This window comes from Terrapene carolina, unplaced genomic scaffold (assembly GCF_002925995.2).
Source record: "Terrapene carolina triunguis isolate 2854851 unplaced genomic scaffold, T_m_triunguis-2.0 Scaffold246, whole genome shotgun sequence".
Taxonomy (NCBI): Eukaryota; Metazoa; Chordata; order Testudines; family Emydidae; genus Terrapene; species Terrapene triunguis.
The window spans coordinates 639,548-663,845 of record NW_020664597.1 but is presented as its reverse complement, the minus strand read 5'-3'; the positions used below and the strand labels follow the sequence as shown (position 1 = coordinate 663,845).

The window sequence follows — 24,298 nt, the reverse complement described above, 5'->3', positions numbered from 1 at the left end:
GGGGGGGGGGGGGGGGGGGGGGGGGGGGGGGGGGGGGGGGGGCGGCCAAAATTGTTTTTGCCTTGGGCGGCAAAAATTCTAGAGCCGACCCTGGACAACAGCATCAGCAGCAATGGGGAGGAGGCTAGAAAGGAGATGAAAATGAGGGCCAGGTTGTGGAGTGACAGTGGTAGAATTGCCTATGGGGATAGAAAATGAGGGAGAAGTGAAATATTGAGCATACAGAAGCTAATATTAAAGAAAATAGTCCATGATCCAAGAGGGCATTTTCCTTCTGAGGCTACTGCTCTCCCTCACTCTGGCTCTGCTTCACAAGGGCGATGGGGCTCGTGGAATCCATTCCTTCTTCAGAGACAGACAGTTTTGTGAGATGGGGCCTGATCTTGCCCAAAAGGTGGGGAGACAGGGAAGCTGGCTCCACTGTCCTTTCTCCTTCCAGGGTCTCTACAGCAGCACCATGAATTGATCTAATCCATGGGTTCTCAAACTTCATTGCACTGTGACCCTCTTCTGGCAACAACAGAAATTACTACACACCCCAGAGAGAGGGGGCCCAAAGCCTGAGCCCGCCCGAGCCCCGCTGCTCTGGATGCGGGAGGGGAGCAAAGCCTGAGTCCCATCACCCTGGGAGAGGGGGCAGAGGGCTGTAACCTGAGCCCCGCCACTGGGGGATGAAGCCCTTGGGATTTTGCTCTCCAAAATCATAGAATATCAGGGTTGGAAGGGACCTCAGGAGGTCATCTAGTCCAACCCCCTGCTCAAAGCAGGACCTAATCCCAACTAAATCATCCCAGCCAGGGCTTTGTCAAGCCTGACCTTAAAAACCTCTAAGGAAGAAGATTCTACCACATCCCTAGGTAACCCATTCCAGTGCTTCACCACCCTCCTAGTGAAATAGTGTTTCCTAATTGGAAAGTGGAACTAATTGATAAACTTAACTGTAACAAGTCACTGGGACCAGATGGCATTCACCCAAGAGTTCTGAAAGAACTCAAATGTGATATTGCGAAACTATTAACTAGGGTTTGTAACCTGTCCTTTAAATCCGCTTCTGTACCCAATGACTGGAACATAGCTAATGTTACACCAATATTTAAAAAGGGGTCTAGAGGTGATCCCGGAAATTACGGACAATTAAGTCTAACACCTGTACCGGGCAAATTAGTTGAAACAATAGTAAAGAATAAAATTGTCAGGCACATAGAAGAACATAAATTGTTGGGCAAAAGTCAACATGGTTTCTGTAAAGGGAAATCATGTTTTACTAATCTATTAGAGTTCTTTGAAGGGGTCAACAAACATGTGGATAAGGGAGATCCAAGTGGACATAGTGTAGTTAGATTTCCAGAAAACCTTTAACAAGGTCCCTCACAAAAGGCTCATATGTAAATTAAGTTGTCACGGGATAAGAGGGAAGATCCTTTCATGGATTAAGAACTGGTTAAAAGACAGGGAACAAAGGGTAGGAATTAATGGTAAATTTTCAGAATGGAGAGGGGTAACTAGTGGTGTTCCCCAAGGGTCAGTCCTAGGACCAATCCTAGTCAACTTACTCATAAATGATTTGGAAGAAGGGGTAAACAGTGAGGTGGCAAAGTTTGCAGATGATACTAAACTGCTCAAGATAGTTAAGACCAAAGCAGACTGCAAAGAACTTCAAAAAGATCTCACAAAACTAAATGATTGGGCAACAAAATGGCAAATGAAATGTAATGTGGATAAATGTAAAGTAATGCACATTGGAAAAAATAACCCAAACTATATGATGGGGGCTAATTTAGCTACAACTAATCAGGAAAAAGATCTTGGAGTCATCGGGGATAGTTCTCTGAAGACGTCCATGCAGTGTGCAACGGCAGTTAAAAAAAGCAAACAGGATGTTAGGAATCATTACAAAAAGGATAGAGAATAAGACGGAGAATATCTTATTGCCCTTATACAAATCCATGGTGCACCCACATCTTGAATACTGGGAACAAATGTGGTCTCCTCATCTCAAAAAGGATATACTGGCATTAGAAAAGGTTCAGCGAAGGGCAACTAAAATGATTAGGGGTTTGGAACGGGTCCTATATGAGGAGAGATTAAAGAGGCTAGGACTTTTTAGCTTGGAAAAGAGGAGATTAAGGGGGGATACGATAGAGGCTTATAAAATTATGAGTGGTGTGGAGAAAGTGAATAAGGAAAAGTTATTTACTTGTTCCCATAATATAAGAACTAGGAGCCACCAAATGAAATTAATGGGCAGCAGGTTTAAAACAAATAAAAAGAAGTTCTTCTTCACACAGCGCACAGTCAACCTGTGGAACTCCGGCTGTGAAGGCTAGGACTATAACAGGGTTTAAAAGAGAACTGGATAAATTCATGGAGGTTAAGTCCATTAATGGCTATTAGCCAGGATGGGTAAGGAATGGTGTCCCTAGCCTCTGTTTGTCAGAGGGTGGAGATGGATGGCAGGAGAGAGATCACTCGATCATTACCTGTTAGGTTCACTCACTCCAGGGCACCTGGCATTGGCCACTGTCGGTAGACAGGATACTGGGCTGGATGGACCTTTGGTCTGACCCAGTACGGCCATTCTTATGTTCTAATATCCAACCTAAACCTCCCCCACTGCAACTTGAGACCATTACTCCTTGTTCTGTCATCTGCCACCACTGAGAACAGTCTAGTTCCATCCTCTTTGGAACCCCCTTTCAGATAGTTGAAAGCAGCTATCAAATCCCCCCCTCACTCTTCTCTTCTGCAGACAAAATAATCCCAGTTCCCTCAGCCTCTCCTCACAAGTCATGTGCTCCAGGCCCCTAATCATTTTTGTTGCCCTCCGCTGGACTCCTTCCAATTTTTCCACATCCTTCTTGTAGTGTGGGGCCCAAAACTGGACACAGTACTCCAGATGAGGCCTCACCAATGTTGAATATAGGGGAATGATGACGTCCCTCGATCTGCTGGAAATGCCCCTACTTATTCAGCCCTGGGTGGTGGGGCCCTTTGAACCTTAGTGGTGGGGCTCAGGTTTTATCTTTGTCCCTGTGTCTCAGCAAATCTAATGCCAGGCTTGGCAACCCTATTAAAATGGAGTTGTGACTTACTTTGAGGTCCCAACCCACAGTTTGAGAACCGCTGATCTAATCCAACATGTCATTATGAAAAATACTAGCTGAGGTCAGAAAGTCTGACCTCCTTTTCCCTCCCCAGGGAAGTTTGGATCTAGGCGCCTCGCCTCCCTGGTGGTGTCTGCGCCCATTTCCCTGCCCTCATGTGTGTGTTGGGATCTGGAGAGCCTCTACCTCTCTATGAAGGTCTGACTCCTCCTGTTCCCCTCATATGAGCTTGGATCTGTCGTGGGCTTCCCTTCTTGGGGTATCTCCACCCTTCACACTGTCCCTCTTCCTGTGGGAGCCAGAATGTGGAGGGACCTTGAATTTCTGGGAGAGTCTGAGCCCTTCTCCCTGCCCCCTACATGTGTGCTAGAATCTTGGGTGTCTGTCCCTTGGAGGGGGTCTGAGCCCCTGTGTGGGTGTACTGGGATATGGGGAGCCCTGTCTCTCTAAGGGGGTCTGAGCCCTTCTCCCTTTCCCCCATGTGATCCAGGATCCTGGGGGACCTGGCCCCCTGAAGGTGTGTGAGCCTCTCTCCCTCCCTCCCCACCCCCCATGAGCAGGCATGTGAAGAAGTCCTGCCCCTATTAGAGGAGAGCTGAGAACAGGCATGCTTGGTGCATATCACAGCCTCTCAACCCCTGACACTTAACAACAACAACAACAACAACAAAAGGGAAAAAAAACCAGAACCAGAACAACCCCAACCCAGCAAGCTGGGAAAACTAAAGATCTGGGAACCTCTAAGAGGCAATACTTCCCCTCTAGCAAGCACTGAGTCTGTGTATAGCAAAAAAAATTTTTTATTAAAAAGGAATCGAGCATTCACTTGGGAAAACACCACAATCATGATTTAAAAGCATGAAACCATAAGCGAATACTCACCCCCAGTACATTGGGCAGTGTCCTTTGCCTCAGTTTCCCACCTTGCAATGTGAAAGTCCAACAAATAACTGGTTTCAGAGTAGCAGCCGTGTTAGTAAATAACTGTCCCTTTTACATGCCACTCCCCTTTCCCTCTCCTGCACCCCACTCAAAGTTGGTTGTCCTTGGTCACGAAGATGCAGAGCTCAGAGGTGCATTTGCTTGGGCCCACCTCCCCGCCGTGAAATGGGAGGGAGGTGTTGAGCAATGCCTCCACTGCTGCCACTGCTCATCTCTGCTGCTGCTTGTGGCTCACTGCCACTTCTGCGAAGCCACGTTCTGAGACTCCCCCCACTTAGCCCAGCTCTTAGTGATTTCAGCAGGTAGTGGGGAACCTCTCTGTTACTGGGCTGCTTCATTGTCTTTTACTGCAACACTGTCCCCAGACCAGGCCTAAGGCTTAGTTCCTAGATGTGCTCCTCAGAGATGTCAGCTCTAGGAACCACTGAACAGAAACAAGCACTCTCAGCTGAATCCAATCAGCTCTGTCTTTAGACACTGCACAGGGGAGGGTCAAATGGTGTCTAGTGCCTGGTCCACACTAACCCCCCACTTCGAACTAAGATACGCAACTTCAGCTACATTAATAACGTAGCTGAAGTCGAAGTACCTTAGTTCAAACTTACCGTGGGTCCAGACGCGGCAGGCAGGCTCCCCCGTCGACTCCGCGTACTCCTCTCGCGGAGCGGGAGTACCGGCGTCGACGGCGAGCACTTCCGGGATCGATCCCAGAAGATCGATTGCTTACCGCCGGACCCGGAGGTAAGTATAGATGTACCCTAGGACTCTTCAGGCAAAACTCACTCCATCAGGTAGGAACACCTCCCTCTCCCCACCCACCCTTCACAGGCATTTGGCATCTGTACCCCTGCTTAGCAAGTGAGGTTCAGTTTAGGTGACCCCCTCAATCAGGGCATGTTAAGTAGTTAATGCATTACCCCTGCATGCAATGCTAAAGTGAATGGTAACCCAACACCAGCCAATGTCTATTAGTGAGACAAGGTTGGGGAGGTGATAGCTTTTATTGGACCGGTTTCTGTTGGTGACAGATACCAGCTTTTGAGCCACACAGAGCCCTTACTCAGGTCTGGGAAATGTACTGTGTGTGTTACAGCTGGTCCAATAAAAATAACAACATCACCTGCTCCAATAAAAGACATTTCCTCATCCACTTTGTGTCTCTGATATCCTGGGACTGACATGGCTACAACAACACTGTGTCCATGGGTGTGTCTATGATGGGGGAGAACTCATTTGAATCATAGAATCATAGAATATCAGGGTTGGAAGAGACCTCAGGAGGTCATCTAGTCCACCCCCCTGGCTGGCCTCTTTGTTCAGCAGCAAGGGTAGATGCAATTGCTTTAAAAACAAGAGAAGTTGCTAAGTCACCTGGCTGGGTGCTGTGGGATTCTAACTAGGATTGGTTGAAAAGTTTCCATCAAAGCTGGGTTCTTGATGAAAAAATTGGGTTTTCTACTAAACAAAACTTTTCATGAGAAGTCCATGGCAAATTTGGACTTTTCATCAGAAAACCAAAAAGCTATTGTCTTTTGGCCAATGGATTTAGGCTGAATACTCTTTTGTTTTTTATGAACATTTGACATTTTCTGTCCAAAAAAAAACCATTTTCTGACCAGCTCTATTTCTGACAGCACAGGTGGGGCTTTGGTGTTTGGGTTAAAGAAACATATTTCCAGTTTAAATATGATACTGTTTGAAATGTCTTTGCATGTGTAGATAAAGGTTTGATACTGCTGGTGTGTGTTCAGCTGCCTCCTCATATCTCTGCCAATGCACCTGAGTCCTGACCTGCAATAGAGCCTGGTATTTCAGTCCTGGCTCTCTCCGGAACAAAGACTAACAATCAAGCCAAACCATGCAGTGGTTTTGTGATGTGGGAAATTGTTTTCTATGTTCAAGGAGGAACCAAAGTAGGTTCACTGAAGAGCAGACCTTACACTGGAAATGATCATAGTTCACACTGTACTTGGCTAAACATTTTCTCCTTCAATCCTACGCCTTCGAGGGTTGCAGTCAGTCCCACAACTGCCTTTAAAAAAAACCCCAAATTTTAAATAATTCTTTTCCAGTTTTCTCAGTGTTTTCCTAATTCCCTGTATCCCGTCCCTGCATTTCTTCTGATTTTGAAAACAGCCAACATTTCCCAGGCTGCACTGCCAGCTCCACAGACAATCTCAGCTTCCTGGCATGGTAGGAATGATGGACTCTGGCATACTCCATCCCTGCACCAATCTTACTGGTCTGAGGACAGTCATGCCGATGTGGACACAGGTTTGGTGGGACTCTGCAGCTCCTCCCTGATCAAGAGTGAGGGGTCACTTGTGGGCAAGCCACCTGCTCTCCTGCAACTTAGCTCCCTTCCTCCAATGAGCCTTCCACAGATCCTACCCCCCATTTCTTCCCCATGCAGGGTCCAGGGCAGTTACTGCTGACCCGGTGCAGCCCAACACCACAGGGAGAGGGGACCCGGAAGGAGAGTGTTAATGAAATCACAAAGGATCATTTTCTCCTCCTCCCAGGCCAGTTGCCCTTGGTGGCTGTTCTTCACCCTGACAGGCCCACCCTCCCCAGCTGGCAGCTCCACTTAGCACCGGTCAGCCAGAGAGGATTTCCCTGGGCTGCTCGCCCATTCAGTGTCCCAGGCTGTTACCCAGCTGATGAACGGCCTCACTGGCTGAAACAGTCGGGAAGGCACCATTTCCCCTGGTGTAACTCCCCCAGCTGAGTGCCAGGCAGACTCCATGCGAGGGGAAGCGCCAAGGGGATGCTGAGGCCATTGCCGAGAGAGGGCTCCTCTCTGGGATCCCATTGCTGCTCTGCTGCTGTGCAGACTGGCTCCCCGGGGAAGTCCTAAGGCCTCCATGCCACGGAGAAGGTGGGATTTGGCTCTAAAGCCGGGCAATGCAGCTCTACTGCATTTATTCCCCTGCATGTGTTCATCAGCTCCCCTAACTGAGAGTGACAAGAGCTGCTATTGTGGGCATGGTGCATGTTCTCCATCGACTTCTACTGTCTGTACCTCTCCTACGGTGTTTTCTTCCTCTCCTCCCCTCTTTTCCTTCACTGTTTTCCCTCCTCACTCCTGTTTTTCTTCCCCTGCTCCCCAGGCTTCACTCTTCTTCCCCTTCATCCATCTGTCCCAATTATTTGTCCCATTCCCCTTTTCATCTTTTTTGTATTCCATTCTTTCTCTCTCTAGTCTCCTTCCTTTCTCTTTTTATCTCATCACCCAAAAAAATAAAACAAAAGGGCTGATTTGTAGAGGTACTGAGCACCCAAATCTCCAGCTGAAGTCGGGGGAGCTGGGAGTGCTCCACTTCTCTGGAAGTCAGGTCCAAGTTAAACTCCTTGGGCATCTTCCGCTAAACAGGGAGCCCATTCTCTAGCCTGCCCCGGCTCTTTCTGCTGCTCCCACCTTGCTGGACTGGCTCCTGGTGACCCCTGCTCCTCTCTGCGTGTGGTAGAGGCTGGACAGGGAGCTAATGAGACCTGGTGGCAACACCACACCATGAGCAGTGATTCCAAAACAGAACAATAAGGATCCAGATCAGCATCCCACCCAGAAACACCTGATCCCGGCGCTGGCCCCCTCCAGCCCAAAGCCTGCTGGGTGCTTAGAACTCACTCAAATCTGAGCCGAGGCCTCCAAAGGTGACAGGCTGTCAGTGTTAACCACCCACTTTGCTACTCCGCTCCAACATGCAAAATGTTTCCATGCCAGTTAACTAAGGCCTTACAACAGTTATAATCACAGAACGGGAAATCCCCAAACTCACCCATTGTTACTTTATTATCTTTACCATGACATTGTCAAACTTCTTCTTCCAGGCCTAAGAGCTGCCAGACTGTACATTGAGAAACCTGAACTAAGGATTGTTCTTGTTGGTAAAACTGGAGCTGGGAAAAGTGCAACGGGAAACTCCATCCTTGGTGTGAATCTGTTTGATTCTAAAATCTCAGCAAAATCTGTAACGGTGACATGTACGGTCAAGAAAAGAGATTGGAAAGGCAGGGACATTGCAGTCATTGATACTCCTGGTCTTTTTGACACAAAAATACCTTTAAAAGAAACTGTGAAAGAAATAGGGCGTTGTGTGGTAGTCTCCTCCCCAGGACCCCATGCTATAGTTCTGGTGATGCAGTTGGGTCGTTTCACTGAAGAAGAGAAAAATACAATTACAAGAATACAAGACATTTTTGGGCAAAAAGCTACGGAGTACATGGTCTTCTTGTTCACCAGAAAAGATGACTTAGATGGTTGTACTTTACAGGATTATTTAAAAGATTCCAGTGACAAAGATCTTCAGAAGCTGATGAAAAAGTGCGGAAATCGATGCTGCGCTTTCAACAACAAAGCGAAAGGACAGGAGCAGGAAGCCCAGATTTCAGAGCTGATTGAAATGACTGATAAGATGGTGCAACAGAATGGAGGCTCACATTATACTAATAACATGTATAAATATGCTCACATGAAACTTCAAGAAAAAATCAAGATACTCAGAGAAAACTGTAAGGAAGAGATGGAAAGAAAAGAAAGAGAGCATGATGAGGAATGTAAAAATATAGATAAGGAGCTAAAGAAGGAAGGCTCAGATGATGGAATCACTTTGAAACAAAAGACCCAACAGAAGGAGGCCCTAGGACAAAAACTGGAAAAAGATTTAGAGAAAATAAATAACAGCTACCAGGAATGCCTAAGTGAACTCAGGGAACAAGCTGATGATGCTTCTATAATAGAAGCCATTTTATTAGAATTCACACATACATTTTCAAAAATCAAATGCTGGTTTGGATAATGATTGACTTACTATAATTTCCCCTTCTCTTGTCACTTTGCCAGTTTTTCAATAGTCATAAATGGAGTTTCAGTGCTTTGTAACAATTTAACCTCCTAATTTTTTCTGCATTGAAGTTTATATTTGTATCAGCTTCTTAGTCAGGCTTATACTTTCATACCCTACAGCAGATGCATACAAAGCATGTGTAAATGAAGCTATTAGCTTTTGTTCTTTATTAACGTTGTGTGCTGGTTCCAGCTACAGTTAAAAATTCCAGCTACAGTTATTTGATCTCTTCTGAACTATGAGTTGGAATAAGCTTGGGTCGATATGATGTATTAATTGTGACTAATATTGTTGTCAATATGGTTGTAAATGTAGACGTTACTTCTGTTCAGGAATCATTTACGGAAATCAGAATCCGTTCATAAAAATAACCATTCATAAGTATTCACTGATCAGTTTGGATGAACAGTTGGTTGTTCACAAGCAGTTCATTCTGACTATAGTCAGTATTTGTAATTATGACTGGCCATCGAAGTCACATGGTATTTTTTTAGTCTTCTGGATTAAAATTTTGTAAACAAGAGAATAATGAATGATGCATGATGTGGATTTTCCAACCAATACTCTGAAAATTCATGAAACCTTCAAGGTTTGCAAATACTTTTCCAAATTCAAATCAGCACTTCTATTCACTAAACTATTTGTGACTAAATGCTTTAAAAATATTCACAGTCCTACCACATCTACCTATAGATATAGCCTACCTATAATTATGTAATGTACTTCTCCTATATTTTCCAGTTTCGCTTCTGATTTGCTGTGAAATGTCATGTTATAATTTCCATTAATTATGAATGATGCTATGAAAATAAGTTCTATTTATATTTAATCATATGTCAGCACTTGCGGTTATAGAATTTGAAAACTTTATGTAGTTTTATGCTGAATTTTAAGACACATTAACCCAGATATCATTTATGTAGCCAATTAGTTAATTTTCTCATCCATTTATGATTGTGCTATGTGATGTTATGGTCAATTTATATGCTATTTCATATACAATCAATGTATGCTTAATAGATTTAAATGGTAGGATTACAAAAGTATACGACTGATAAGTATTTACAAGTAATGAATGTGTACTAGGGTTATAAATAACGCATGACTGAAATGCTTGGCCTACTGGCTGAGACTTGTAAGATTTCATCTTAACCATACTAGGCCATACACTTAAGAATGCTTGACATGAGTGGTTAACCAACGAATAACCCTATAGTCCCAAGATTACTGTAAAGATGTACCAATAGGTGATTGTAATAGATCACAATGTATTGTCCGAGACTATGAGAGACATGATTGTAACATCTTTGAATGTCTTTCTTGACCACAGAGTACATGTCCTGCATAGATGCTAATACAGAATGAGAGGAACTACAAACAACCTATGAAAAATGGGGACCCCAATATTTATGAGGTGTGAAGTACAGATAAGGGAAAGAGGACTGACACCTTCATACATATGCAAAAGGTGTTAGGTGCAGTTAGAATTGCAATATATAAAGGGTTCCCTGGTTAAGTAAAAGTGCAAATACCCACGGGAAAAACCCAAGCAGGAACTATCCCTCTACTGATGATCAGTTGGTGAGAGGGTCCATCGGACCCTAGAATATCTTTGAGGATGTGAGTCTCATTATAGTTATAATTATTCAGTAGGTTTTTGTAGGATTTCTATATGCACGGTGTAATGTTGCACTCAATATGTTTTATGTAAATATGCTTATGAGTGTGAATATGATGTAACTGGAATATGCTTTATGCAAAAGGCCTCTTGTAAGATATCATTACAAAGCTTATAATGTACTGAGTGTGTTCATCCTATTTGTTTGCATGTATTATATCTATATCTAGAGTTAGGAGAATAAGATATAAATTTGTATTAGTGATGTAAACATATTAAGTGGAAGCCATTAAGGGTGCTTCAGAATCAATGAACTGTAAATGGCTTTGTTTACTTGCAAAAATTCCTGTGTACGTGTGGGTCAACCCAGGAAGAATGGAGGCTGGGGTCTCACAGGACATGTGGCCATAGCACATGATACTGGAATCCATCTTAAATCTGTTACCTTTCCATTTAGGAGGGGTGGGGACCCAGACAGACAAAAGATTCCTGCCTTGTACAAAAGCTATAAAAGGGGGTGGAACAGGACAAAGGGGGCCAGTCATGAGAAAGCCCCTGCTTACCACCTAAGATGTCTGCTGGAACTAACAAGGACTATACCGGGGGAAAGGATTGGGCCCAGACTAGGAAGGAGTTTAGTCTGGGAAAGAAGCTTATTGGAACATCTCTGAGAGTGAGATATTACCTGTAACCAGTTTCTTAATGTATTAGGCTTAGACTTGTTTGTTTTGTTTCATTTTGCTTTGTGACTTACTTTGTCCTGTCTGTTATTATTTGAAACCACTTAAATCCTACTTTTTATACTTAATAAAATCACTTTTGTTTATTAGTAAACCCAGAGTAAGTGATTAATACCTGGAGGAACAAAGAGCTGTGCATAACTCTCTATCAGTGTTCTAGAGGGCGGACAATTTATGAGTTTACCCTATCTCAGCTTTATACAGAGTAAAACAGATTTATTTGGGGTTTGGATCCCATTGGGAGCTGTGTGTCTGAGTACTGAAGACAGGTAACCTGCTGAGCTTTTTTCAGTTAAAGTCTGCAGCTTTGGGGGTGTCATAAATATAAAGGGAAGGGTAACAGCCCTCCTGTGTACAATACTATAAAATCCCTCCTCGCCAGAGACTCCAAAATCCTTTTACCTGTAAAGGGTTAAGAAGCTCAGGTAACCTGGCTGGCACCTGACCCAAAGGACCAATAAGGGGACAAGATACTTTCAAATCTTGGTGGGGGGAAGGCTTTTGTTTGTGCTCTTTGTTTTGGGGGTTGTTCGCTCTTGGGACTAAGAGGGACCAGACATCAATCCATGCTCTCCAAATCTTTCTGAACAAGTCTCTCATATTTCAAACTTGTAAGTAACAGCCAAGCAAGGCGTGTTAGGTTTATCTTTGTTTTCTCAACTTGTAAATGTACCTTTTGCTATAGGGTTTACCTCTGTTTGCTGTAACTTTGAACCTAAGGCTAGAGGGGGTTTCTCTGGACTCTTTGAATCTGAAGTTATTTTCCATCCTGATTTTACAGAGATGATTTTTACCTTTCTTTAATTAAAAGCCTTCTTTTTAAGAACCTGATTGATTTTTCCTTGTTTTAAGCTCCAAGGGGATTGGATCTGGACTCACCAGGAATTGGTGGGGGGAAAGGGGAGGGGGGGAATGATTAATTCCTCCTTGTTTTAAGTTCCAAGGGGTTTGGATTGGTGTTCACCAGGGAATTGGTGGAGGAGTCTCTCAAGGCTACCCAGGGAGGGAAAGGTTTTGTGTGTGTGGGGGGGAAACAGAGTTTCCCAAATGACTCAAACTATTTGGGTGGTGGCAGCAAAAGCAGATCTAAGCTGGTAGTTAAGCTTAGAGGTTTTCATGCAGGTCCCCACATCTGTACCCTAGAGTTCAGAGTGGGGAAGGAACCTTGACATGGTGAGCAGCGGTGAGGGATTTTAAAGGAACCAAAAGCCAGTATGATTTTTCCCCTCCTTTCTAGCTGCTTAGAAAGCAGCCTGAAGGCAGAGGTGTTAAGTTTTTTTAACAAGGGTCTTTGTTAAGAGAAGGTTTCAAGCTGTGAGCAAGCAGCCAGCAAAAGGAATTTACAAGCTGAATTGTTTTTTTTTTCTTTCTACCTCTACCTCTCAGGTATAGCTAGTTAGAAAGTCTCTGTTAACTAAGCAGCCCTGAGCTCAGTGCATCCCAGTTTCAGTGAACTGCAGAGGAGGTGTGACCCAGCACAGGGAAGCAGGAAAATGACTACCAGTGAGGCCGCAACTAAACTAGAGCTGGCCAGACTAGAAGCGGAAGAAAATTAAAAGAAACATCAGAGACTGCTCAAATTAAAAAAAAAAAACTCACGAAAGAAGCTGCTGAGAGAGCTATGGAGCAGAAAGAAAAACAGAAAGGAAGCATGAACTGGAGTTGGTAAGGGGTAGGCAGGAAATACCGGCCAACCCTAGCAACCCCTCTCCAGGTACCACTTCCCATCCCAGAAAATTCCCCACCTACAAGGCAGGCGATGATACTGAGGCCTTCTTAGAAAATTTTGAAAAGGCCTGCCTTGTGTGCAGCATCTCTACAGACCAGTACATGGTAGAGCTGAGGTCGCAGCTCAGTGGACCCTTAGCAGAGGTGGCGGCTGAAATGTCTAAAGAACACATGAACAGTTATGAACTTTTTAAAAACAAGGCCAGAATCAGAATGGGGCTAACACCCAAGCATGACCATCGGCGGTTCAGAGCCCTAAAGTGGAAACCAGATGTGGCATTTTCCCGACACACCTACCACATTGAAAAAAATTGGGATGCCTGGGTATCAGGAGCAAGTGTTAAATCTCTGGAAGATCTCTCTTTCTTAATGAAAATGGAGCAGTTCTAAGAGGGTGTTCCTGAGGAAGTAGAAAGGTACATCCTAGATGGGAAGCCCAAAACTGTAACCGAGGCGGGGGAGATTGGAGCCAAATAGGTGGAGGTGGCAGAAAAGGAAAAAAACTAGTAGCAGTTGGGGTGAATATCAGAAGGGGCAACCCGAAACAAAACCCTACCACTGGGGGCAACCCAAGGCCCCTCCTACATCCCAAGGGAAACCCCAGATGCCTTCTCACCCCACCACACCAGTCTCCACCAACCAACCTCGCCCCGGTGATACCTTAGCAGGGCGATGTTTTAAATGTAATGAACTGGGACATATAAAGGCCCACTGCCCCAAGAACCCCAACCGGTTTCAGTTCATTACACCAAAATCACACCAAAGATCCCCAGGCCCAGATGCCTCTCAAATACCCTCGGAGCGAAGGGAAACCTTGAGAGTGGGCGGAAAGAAGGTTATCGCGTGGAGGGACACCGGGGCACAAGTGTCGACTATCCACCAATCCCTAGTGGACCCCAAACTCATCAACCCAGAGGCTCCGGTGACAATTCAACCCTGCATGTCACACTCTTTAACCCTACCTACAGCCAAGTTGCCTGTCCTGTACAAGGGCTGGTCAGGAATGTGGACTTTTGCAGTCTATGACAATTATCCCATCCCCATGCTACTGGGGGAAGACTTGGCCAACCATGTGAAGCTAGCCAAGAGGGTGGGAATGGTCACCTGCAGCCAGGCTAAGCAAGCTTTCACCCCCATCCCTGTTCCTGAGCTGTCCACCAGGGCCCCGTCTGTTTTACCAGAAACCCAGACAGAGGTGGTGGAACCGGATCCCCTGCCAACGACTGCAACAGCCGTAGTGGATCCAATCCCAGAGACGTCCTTGCCCATTCTCATCCCAGTGATCATCCCAGTGGCCATTCCGGGGTGAACAGAACCAAAGACCGGTTGGGGAAGTCCTTCCCCTGGGAGAGAATGGGCAAGGACGTTTCTAATTATGTCTGGTCTTGCGAGGTGTGCCAAAGAGTGGGAAAACCCCAAGACCAGGTCAAAGCCCCTCTCCAGCCACTCCCCATAATTGAGGTCCCATTTCAGCGAGTAGCTGTGGATATTCTGGGTCCTTTCCCAAAGAAGACACCCAGAGGAAAGCAGTACATACTGACTTGCATGGATTTTCCTACCCGATGGCCGGAAGCAGTAGCTCTAAGCAACACCAGGGATAAAAGTGTGTGCCAGGCATTAGCAGACATTTTTGCCAGGGTAGGTTGGCCCTCCAACATCCTTACAGATTCGGGAACTAATTTCCTGGCAGGGACCATGAAAAACCTGTGGGAAGCTCATGGGGTGAATCACTTGGTTGCCACCCCTTGCCACCATCAAACCAATGGTCTGGTGGAGAGGTTTAATGGAACTTTGGGGGCCATGATACGTAAATTCATAAATGAACACTCCAATGATTGGGACCTAGTATTGCAGCAGTTGCTTTTTGCCTACAGGGCTGGACCACATCCCAGTTTAGGGTTTTCACCATTTGAACTTGTGTATGGCCGCGAGGTTAAGGGGCCATTACAGTTGGTGAAGCAGCAATGGGAGGGGTTTACGCCTTCTCCAGGAACTAACATTCTAGACTTTGTAAGCAACCTACAAAGCACCCTCCAACACTCTTTAGCCCTTGCTAAAGAATACCTAAGGGATGCTCAGGAAGAGCAAAAGGCCTGGTATGATAAACATTCCAGAGAACGGTCCTTCAAAGTAGGAGAACAGGTCATGATCTTAATGGCGCTCCAGGCCCATAAAATGGAAGCGTCGTGGGAAGGACCATTCACGGTCCAGGAGCGCCTAGGAGATATTAACTATCTCATAGCGTCCCCCACCTCCAACAAAAAGCCAAAGGTATACCATGTTAATTCTCTTAAGCCCTTTTATTCCACAGAATTAAAGGTTTTCCAGTTTACAGCCCAGGAAACAGATGACACGGAGTGGCCTGAAGGTGTCTATTATGAAGGAAAAAGTGACAGTGGCGTGGAAGAGGTGAACCTCTCCACGACCCTTGGACGTCTGCAGCGACAGCAGATCAAGGAGCTGTGCACTAGCTTTGCGCCAATGTTCTCAGCCACCCCAGGACGGACTGAACAGGCATACCACTCCATTGACACAGGTAATGCTCACCCAATTAGAACCCCACCCTACCGGGAGTCACCTCATGCCCAAACTGCTATAAAACGGGAGATCCAGGACATGCTACAGATGGGTATAATCCGCCCCTCTAAGAGTGCATGGGCATCTCCAATGGTTCTAGTTCCCAAACCAGATGGGGAAATACGCTTTTGCGTGGACTACCATAAGCTAAATGCTGTAACTCGTCCTGACAACTATCCAATGCCACGCACAGATGAGCTATTGGAGAAATTGGGACATGCCCAATTCATCTCTACCTTAGACTTAACCAAGGGGTACTGGCAAGAACCACTAGATGAACCCGCCAAGGAAAGGTCAGCTTTCCTCACCCAGGCAGGGGTGTATGAATTTAATGTGCTCCCTTTCGGGCTGTGAAATGCACCCGCCACCTTCCAAAGACTTGTAGATGGTCTCCTAGCGGGATTGGGAGAATCTGCAGTTGCCTACCTCGATGATGTGGCCATTTTTTCTGATTCATGGGCAGAACACCTGGAGCACCTGGGAAAAGTCTTCGAGCGCATCAGGCAGGCAGGACTAACTGTTAAGGCTAAAAAGTGTCAAATAGGCCTAAACAGAGTGACTTACCTTGGACACCAGGTAGGTCAAGGAACTTTCAACCCCCTACAGGCCAAAGTGGATGCTATCCAAAAGTGGCCTATCCCAAAGTCAAAGAAACAGGTCCAATCCTTCTTAGGCTTGGCCAGATATTATAGGCGATTTGTACCACACTACAGCCAAATCGCCGCCCCACTGACAGACCTAACCAGAAAGAAACAGCCAAATGCAGTTCAGTGGACTGATGAGTGTCAAAAGGCCTTTAACCAGCTTAAGGTGACACTCATGTCTGACCCTGTGCTAAGGGCCCCAGACTTTGACAAACCGTTCCTAGTAACCACAGATGCGTCCGAGCGGGGCGTGGGAGCAGTTTTAATGCAGGAAGGACCGGATCAAGAATTCCATCCTGTCGTGTTTCTCAGTAAGAAACTGTCTGAGAGGGAAAGCCACTGGTCAATCAGCAAAAGGGAATGCTATGCCATTGTGTACGCGCTGGAAAAGCTACGCCCATACGTTTGGGAACGGCGTTTCCAACTACAAACCGAACATGCTGCGCTACAGTGGCTTCATACCGCCAAGGGGAATAATCTTTATATCTGATTACGCTGTAAAGTTATTTTCCATCCTGATTTTACAGAGATGATTTTTACCTTTCTTTCTTTAATTAAAAGCCTTCTTTTAAGAACCTGATTGATTTTTCCTTGTTTTAAGATCCAAGGGGATTGGATCTGGACTCACCAGGAATTGGTGGGGGGAAAAGGAGGGGAATGATTAATTTCTCCTTGTTATCAGTTCCAAGGGGTTTGGATCGGTGTTCACCAGGGAATTGGTGGAGGAGTCTCTCAAGGCTACCCAGGGAGGGAAAGGTTTTTTTGGGGGGGAAACAGAGTTTCCCAAATGACTCAAACTATTTGTGTGGTGGCAGCAAAAGCAGATCTAAGATGGTAGTTAAGCTTAAAGGTTTTCATACAGGTTCCCACATCTGTACCCTAGAGTTCAGAGTGGGGAAGGAACCTTGACCGGGGTCGTGGACCAGACCTGGGTTTGTGTTGCAGCAGGCTAGCATGTCTGGCTCAACAAGGCAGGGTTCCGGAATTCCTAACCTGGCAGGGAAAATGGGCTCAGAGGTAATTTCAGCACAACAGGTGACAGTCTCAAGGGAGTCTCTGTGACTGAATCCATCACACATGGGTAATTGTAACTTTACTTATTGTTTTAATAAAACTTGTAATACATATAAGACTTGGTACTTGTAATTGTGTCTGTGGCCATTATCCTTGGACTTGAGAGCCTCCACATTTGATAAAAGCTTGAAGGACATAAATCCACACCGTGTAGAGGTCAAAGCATAGGGGTTTATTACACACAGCGCTGGCGGAGTGTCACCTGGCTTATTAGGCTCAGAGACACTGCCAATCAATTGATTACAATGAAATATATAGATTTTCCATGGGCGGGGGAAAGTGATGGGGTAGGCAGTTCCACACCCCAGGATAGGTTTTGCAGCAAGACAAGATAGCACATTAGCCAATGGTTAAAAGGTTACATAATGTCTCCGCCCATGGTCTTAAATTATCAAATTAACATTTAATTAATACTTTGATAAAATGTTATTAGTATAAAATATATATGTTGAATTCTGATTTGGGGTCCATAGGAATGGAGCAACTTCTTTGATTGTCCGACAAGTACATTCTTAGGGGTTAAAGCAAAGAAACAGTGAAAGGATATGGTAATACAGATTGTCTCCTTTATGCCTTAAGGCAGGGCATTGGTCCCTGGGAAGGGAGGTGGAAGGATGCCATATCATTATAGTGACATGTGCCAATATTTCATAAACTCAAGGTTGGATCTGTGGGAAGACTGTTTTCCCTTCAGGAGAAACACAATAGGAACAGGGATCCTTTGTTCAATTTGAAACATTGGATGAAACATAATTATTCAGTTATTGCTTCAACATCTGGCATTTCTACTGACCAAGCAGATCTTAGCAAAGGCAATGTTATTTTGTTTACCCCAGCTTTCTCTTAGCTGATCACTATTAGCTAGGCCTCTGGCCTCCAGACCAAACTCTGGACTTTGGGTCTGAAAAAGAGCTGGCACAATCCATATACCAGGTTGTTATATAACATGCACATGGATTTTAACCCTTCAGTCCCTCCTCTTGACCCTAGGGTTCCCTAACCCACCAGGTCAAATATACCAATTTTAATGTACCCAGCCTACTGCGGAGTCGCCGATAAAGCACCAGTACCATCAGGAATGTTAGGATAGACAATCCCCACATAACTTGACAAAATAACACCCAGATCCATCCCCAGGGGACCTTGTCACCTGAGATGGCATCGCCCATAATCATTGCTTTAACCTCCACTGCCTGGTTCCTTGCCTTTGAGTACTTCACATCGGCCTGGTCCACGGTTTCTCCTATCTGAGTGTACCTCAGACGGCCTTCCCCAATATGCCTCTGGGCCTCGGCCACCAACTCCTCGATCTTCGCCTGCAGGGCCTGTAGACCCTCCTCTAGATACTTACTGCCGTAGTGCCATTCCGGATCCCATGTTAGGTTACCCATCATTGGCGGAGTATGTTGGAGCCGCATCCCGTCAACAGTCAGGGTTGACCTTCGGGGGACCGTCATGCACACGGATGGATGTCTCGAGGGGCAGGGCTTTCCATTTAGCTCGATGGAGTGGTTCTGGGCAGTCACACACCAGTAGGTACCGTTCATCTGGACCAGCTCCGTGTGCGCCAGTTTCTCAGTAATGGCCACTTCGAACCTAGACAGATTCGTTAGAACATTATATGGACATGTACACAGAATTTCCTTATCAGAATGTGTGGGGACACGTAGCTCCCAAATCGGCAGCCCACGGGTACGGCAAACTGTTCCCATGGCAACGAGGCAGGAGTGACCTTCGCCCCCGCGTCTGCAATTGGGAAACTTCTTGGCTGGCCTGTTTGTTTCCCTCGCAGCTGGCTTTCACGTGCACAAGATATGGGTTTATTATCTTATGTTGCTGTATACTGCATGCTTCTTCTATGCGCAAGAATTTAACCACTTAGAAGTGTTGTAAACAGAAAAGTAGAAAGAATAAAAAGCCCAGGGAAAATTCCCTGGGGGGGGCTTTCGAGGCTTTTGAAGCTGAGAGGCTTTTCGGCTACCACAGACCAGGCGTTCTGTTTCCTTTCCTCTGTCGTCGCCACAGCTGGTGACCCCGACGTGATACCCCTCTGCTCACCGGCTGGACACGCCGAGTGCACCCCCGCGGCCGTTTGCCGCCCCTGATTCGTGAGTATGGGGGGGGGGACTTTCCAGTGCCCAGAAGGAGCACGCAAGAGAGTTACAAAAGATTATACGGCAGCGATCATGTGTCGTTGTCTCGGTCGCTCATATTGAGGACCTTCTAAGGGAAATAGATCGCCAGTGCCCCTGGTATCCGGACTGCGGGTCGTTACGGCTTCTTGATTGGATACGGATTGGGACCACCTTGTATAGTGAACCCCGTGCCCCAGTCCAGCACCTGCTGCTCTGGCAGCGTTGTAAGGAGGCGCTGGAGGGGGTCGGCCCCGACGGTCCTAAGCCGGTCTCCCTTTTGCCCCCAGGTGATGGGCCACTCCCCTCCTACCCGCAGCTGACCCTCCCTGCGCCGCCGCCCGCGGCGGTGCCCCCCTGCCCACCGGTCGGGCGGGGGGGGCGCTGTCGCCGCGGCGGTGCGGCGAGCGCGTGAGGCCGGTCTCTTGACCGACGAGGAATCCAGCTGTGGGTTCGAGGTGTTCCCCGTCTCTTGGCGGGATGATGGTAACGGGGGGCAGGTCGTGGATTGGGAGGCACTCCCCTACTCGGTTCTGCACGAGCTCCGCAAGGCGGTTCGTGAGACCGGGGTGCGGTCCACTTTCACCCTGGGGATTTTGGAAGGTGTGTCAAACGGTTATTTCTTGCTCCCCCAAGATTGGAAAGACATGTGTCGCATGGTGCTGTCTCCCGCGCAATATGTTGTGTGGGATAGCGAGTACCAGCGAGAGGCGCTTGCGGCGGCAGCGCAAGGTGGGGGGGCTTATCTCGCTGAGCAGTTATATGGCGCGGGGCAGTTTTCGGGCATCCCCGAGCAGGCGGTGGGCACGCCCCGGGCAGCTTATCCCATCATCGGTCAGTGTGTCCGTCGCGCGTTTCGCAGGGTCCCCGCTGCAGGCGAGTCCTCTAAGTCCTTTGCGGTTACCCGGCAAGGTGCCGCCGAACCGTTCCACCAGTTTATTGACCGCCTCCAAGAGGCAGTCCAGAGGCAGATTGATAACCCGCAAGCCCAGACTGAACTAATGATAAAATTGGCTTACGAGAATGCCAATGCAGATTGCCGCCGTGCCATGCAGGCGGTGGTCGGGCGCCCGGGGTATACCCTGGCAGAATTGCTGCAGGCGTGTGCTGACGTGGGCACTCAAACCCATCAAATGGCCCTGCTGGCAGCTGCCCTGCACAAGGGGCAGAAGCCTCAGGGGAACTGCTTTAACTGCCAAAAGCCAGGGCATTTTCGGCGGGAGTGCCGGGCCCCTGGGGGGTGGGGGGGGCGTGTAAAAACAAACCCCGAACAGACCAGAGGCCCCGAACACTGTGTCCAAAATGCAAAAAGGGCTACCATTGGGCTGCGCAGTGTCGCTCAGCCGGGAGTGACAATCGGGTTTTGGCTGCCAGCCAAGATAACCCCCCGGGAAACTAGTAGTCGGGCCCGCGACCGCCCGAGGCCCAAGGTCGCGCCCCTCTCCGTGCATGACGTCCCCGCCACCACAAGGGGCAGTGCGGGGATTGACCTTGTTAATCAGGAAGATATGGATATAACTCTCCCCGGGGAGGTCCTCCTCATGCCGTCCCAGATCCAGGGCCCGCTGCCGGAGGGCATGGTGGGCCTTGTCCTACCCCGCTCGTCCGCCAGCAAGCAGGGCTTGTTTGTGGTGCCTGGGGTGGTGGATTCGGACTATGGTGGAACTATCCATGTTCAGCTGTGGAGTCATCTCCCGAAACAGCTGTTTCAGGGAGATGCCTGGGTGCAACTCATACTTGTGCCCTACTCCCTTCCGGCAGGGGGAAGAAACGTTCCCCGAACCGGAGGCTTCGGGTCCACCGGCCAGCGCACTGTTCACCCGCAAGTGGCAGCGGTTGTTAAAGATATTGGATCACGCCAACCTAAACGCATTTATTGCCTCAACGATCAGCCATTCGAGGGTGTTATCGACTCTGGGGCAGACGTCACCGTCATCGCCGCCGCGCAGTGGCCCGCCCATTGGCCTACGGAGCAGGCTCCGGCTGTCTGGGGTGTGGGCGGGGCGCAGGACTCGCAACGGAGTGCCCGATGGTTGGAGGCTAGGGCGCCCCAGGGCACCCGCCGCGCCCGTATCCGACCTATTATTCTCCCCGTCCACCTCAACCTGTGGGGCCGTGATTTATTAACGCAATTCACTGCCACCATCCATATCGATGATTAGGCGTACGGCCCTCCCCCTCCGTTGGCTCACTGACGAGCCCGTATGGGTTGCGCAGTGGCCTCTTCCTCTGGAAAAGCTGGAGGCACTCCAGCACTTGGTAAGTGACCAGCTACGGGCAGGGCATTTGGAGGAGTCCACTAGCCTCTTTAATACCTCCGTGTTTGTGATTAAAAAGAAATCTGGCAAGTGGCACCTCCTGCAGGATCTTCGCGCCATTAACAAAATTATACAGCCTATGGGTCCCCTGCAGTGCGGTACCCCCAATCCCAATCTTATCCCCTGTGATTACCGGTTATTTGTAATAGATTTAAAAGATTTTTTTTTACCATCCCCCTGCACCCTGAGGACCGGGCGCGTTTTGCCTTTACCGTTCCGGTCTTAAATCATTCCCAGCCCACTCCACGCTATCAGTGGAATGTGCTCCCTCAAGGCATGTTAAACAGCCTCACCTTGTGTCAACATTTTGTTGCGCAGGCCTTATGGCCGTTTCGTGGAGCACACCCGGATGCTTTAATTTACCACTACATGGACGACATCCTGGTGGCTCACCCCATCCTTCCTGATGACTGGCTGGACGAACTGCGCCACCAGCTTGCAACGTATGGTTTAATTGTAGCACCGGACAAGGTACAGCGTCAGCCACCCTTTTTGTATCTTGGTCACCATATGCTCCAGTCATATGCCCGCCCAGTTTGTCCCGAGTTGGTATTGCCCAACCCTCTTACGTTCGTACAGCTCCAACAGTTATTAGGGTCCCTTAATTGGATTAGTCCTTTTTGCCCTCTGACTACCTCCATGCTGTCCCCTCTTTTTTCTGGCCTTCGGCAGGGCCGCCTCCCCGGGGATATCATTCCCGTTTCCCAGGAACAGCGCCAAGCGGTCGCCCTCATTAACCGGACCCTGGCCCAAGTGTGGGTCGACTGCAGAGAAAGGGAACAGCCCCTTTTTGCCATTTTGCTTCCCACGCTTTCACAACCGACAACGGCCCCGCCTACTGTAGCTCGGCCTTTGCCTCCTTCTGTACCACGTGGGACGTTGTCCACACGTTTGGTATCCCGTATAACCCCACAGGCCAGGCCATTGTGGAACGGGCCAACCATGCGCTCAAACAGGCCCTGGCCCGCCAAAAACAAAAAGGGGGGATTCCAGTAGGCCTTCCTCCCCGCCAGGAATGGCTGGCTGCAGTGCTTTTTACCCTGAATCATTTGAATTTGACTGACAATTACTCTGCGGCAGAACGTCATTTTCGCAGCCACCAGGCTTTGCCCCGCCCCCTTGTTAAATATCGCAAGGCCCCGGATCCTCAATGGCATGGCCCAGCACCCCTTATAATGTGGGGTCGGGGTCATGCTGCCGTTTCTCTTCCTACAGGTCCGTTGTGGGTCCCGGCGCGTAACGTCCGCCCGTGGCACGGCGATGGCCTGGCACCAGGGACTGTCGAACCCCATTCCGCAGTTCAACTTACATTTACAGGATCCCGAGCGTCCTCGCCAGCGCCCCCCGCGGGAGCCCCCGCAGCGCATGACCTGGGGACAGGTTAAAGCCCTCTCATTGCAGGCCGAGCAGTTGCGAGTGCAGCAGCAGCTGGAATCTACCGCAGAAAATTACCTTGTGACATTGTTAGCTTGCCTTAATGCTAACTCACTCCTTATTTTGTGTGTATTGGGAGGTTTCCTGTTGGCCCCTGGTTGCCAAGGCGAACCCCAGATGGAGCAGCGGCTGCAGTTTAACATCTGGGTCCGCCTGGCACAAGTATTGAATCAATCTGATTTCTGCCTGGCCGTGGCCCCGGATATGCAAGGTCTGTTAAGTACCTGCCTTGTTCCTGTCTGCAAGCCACCTAGCAACATACCGGTGAATACGCGGTTGGGCCTTAATAACATCATTAATAAATCTGCCATACAACAGCAAATTGATATGCTGAGATGTTATGCTCAAGCCATCCGCCAGGACATTTCCCCTCCTTGGTGGGATTACATCTGGTCCCGGCTACCCTCAGGGTGGATAAAAACCCTCTTATAGTATGGGGTTTTAGTTTTAGTCCTTAGTGTTTTATTTTGCTGCTTTGTTCAGTGTATACCCAATCTGGTGGCATTGTGTATGCGACCCTGCGAGGGTGCTCCGTCTAAACACCGCATCTAAAATAGAAAAGGGGGGGGATGTGGGGACGCGTAGCTCCCAAATCGGCAGCCCACGGGTACGGCAAACTGTTCCCATGGCAACGAGGCAGGAGTGACCTTCGCCCCCGCGTCTGCAATTGGGAAACTTCTTGGCTGGCCTGTTTGTTTCCCTCGCAGCTGGCTTTCACGTGCACAAGATATGGGTTTATTATCTTATGTTGCTGTATACTGCATGCTTCTTCTATGCGCAAGAATTTAACCACTTAAAAGTGTTGTAAACAGAAAAGTAGAAAGAATAAAAAGCCCAGGGAAAATTCCCTGGGGGGGGCTTTCGAGGCTTTTGAAGCTGAGAGGCTTTTCGGCTACCACAGACCAGGCGTTCTGTTTCCTTTCCTCTGTCGTCGCCACAAGAATGGGTGCAACATTCACTAGGATACAATGCTCTCCCAGCGACCTCAGCGTATGCAACGCCTTTTATTTTAATAACATGACCCCTCCTCCATACTGGCAGGGAGGTCACCATCCTGGCTCGCTGCAAATGAGGGATGCCTAAAGGTACCAGAAGGCTAAAGAGTATACTGTTACCTGTCCAAACTGGTCTTTGGACTCT

General features: G+C 47.9%; 1 protein-coding gene across 1 annotated transcript in view; it reads left to right on the top strand.

Annotated features, from left to right (window-relative positions):
• The window catches only part of LOC112116786 (stonustoxin subunit beta-like), a 49,527-nt gene extending 40,682 nt beyond the window's left edge, over nt 1-8,845 (top strand). The window contains exon 3 of the mRNA XM_029912790.1: nt 7,878-8,845. Coding sequence (XP_029768650.1) covers nt 7,878-8,845 — 968 coding nt within the window. The remainder of the gene's footprint in view (nt 1-7,877) is intronic.
• The last annotated feature ends 15,453 nt before the right edge of the window (nt 8,846-24,298 follow it).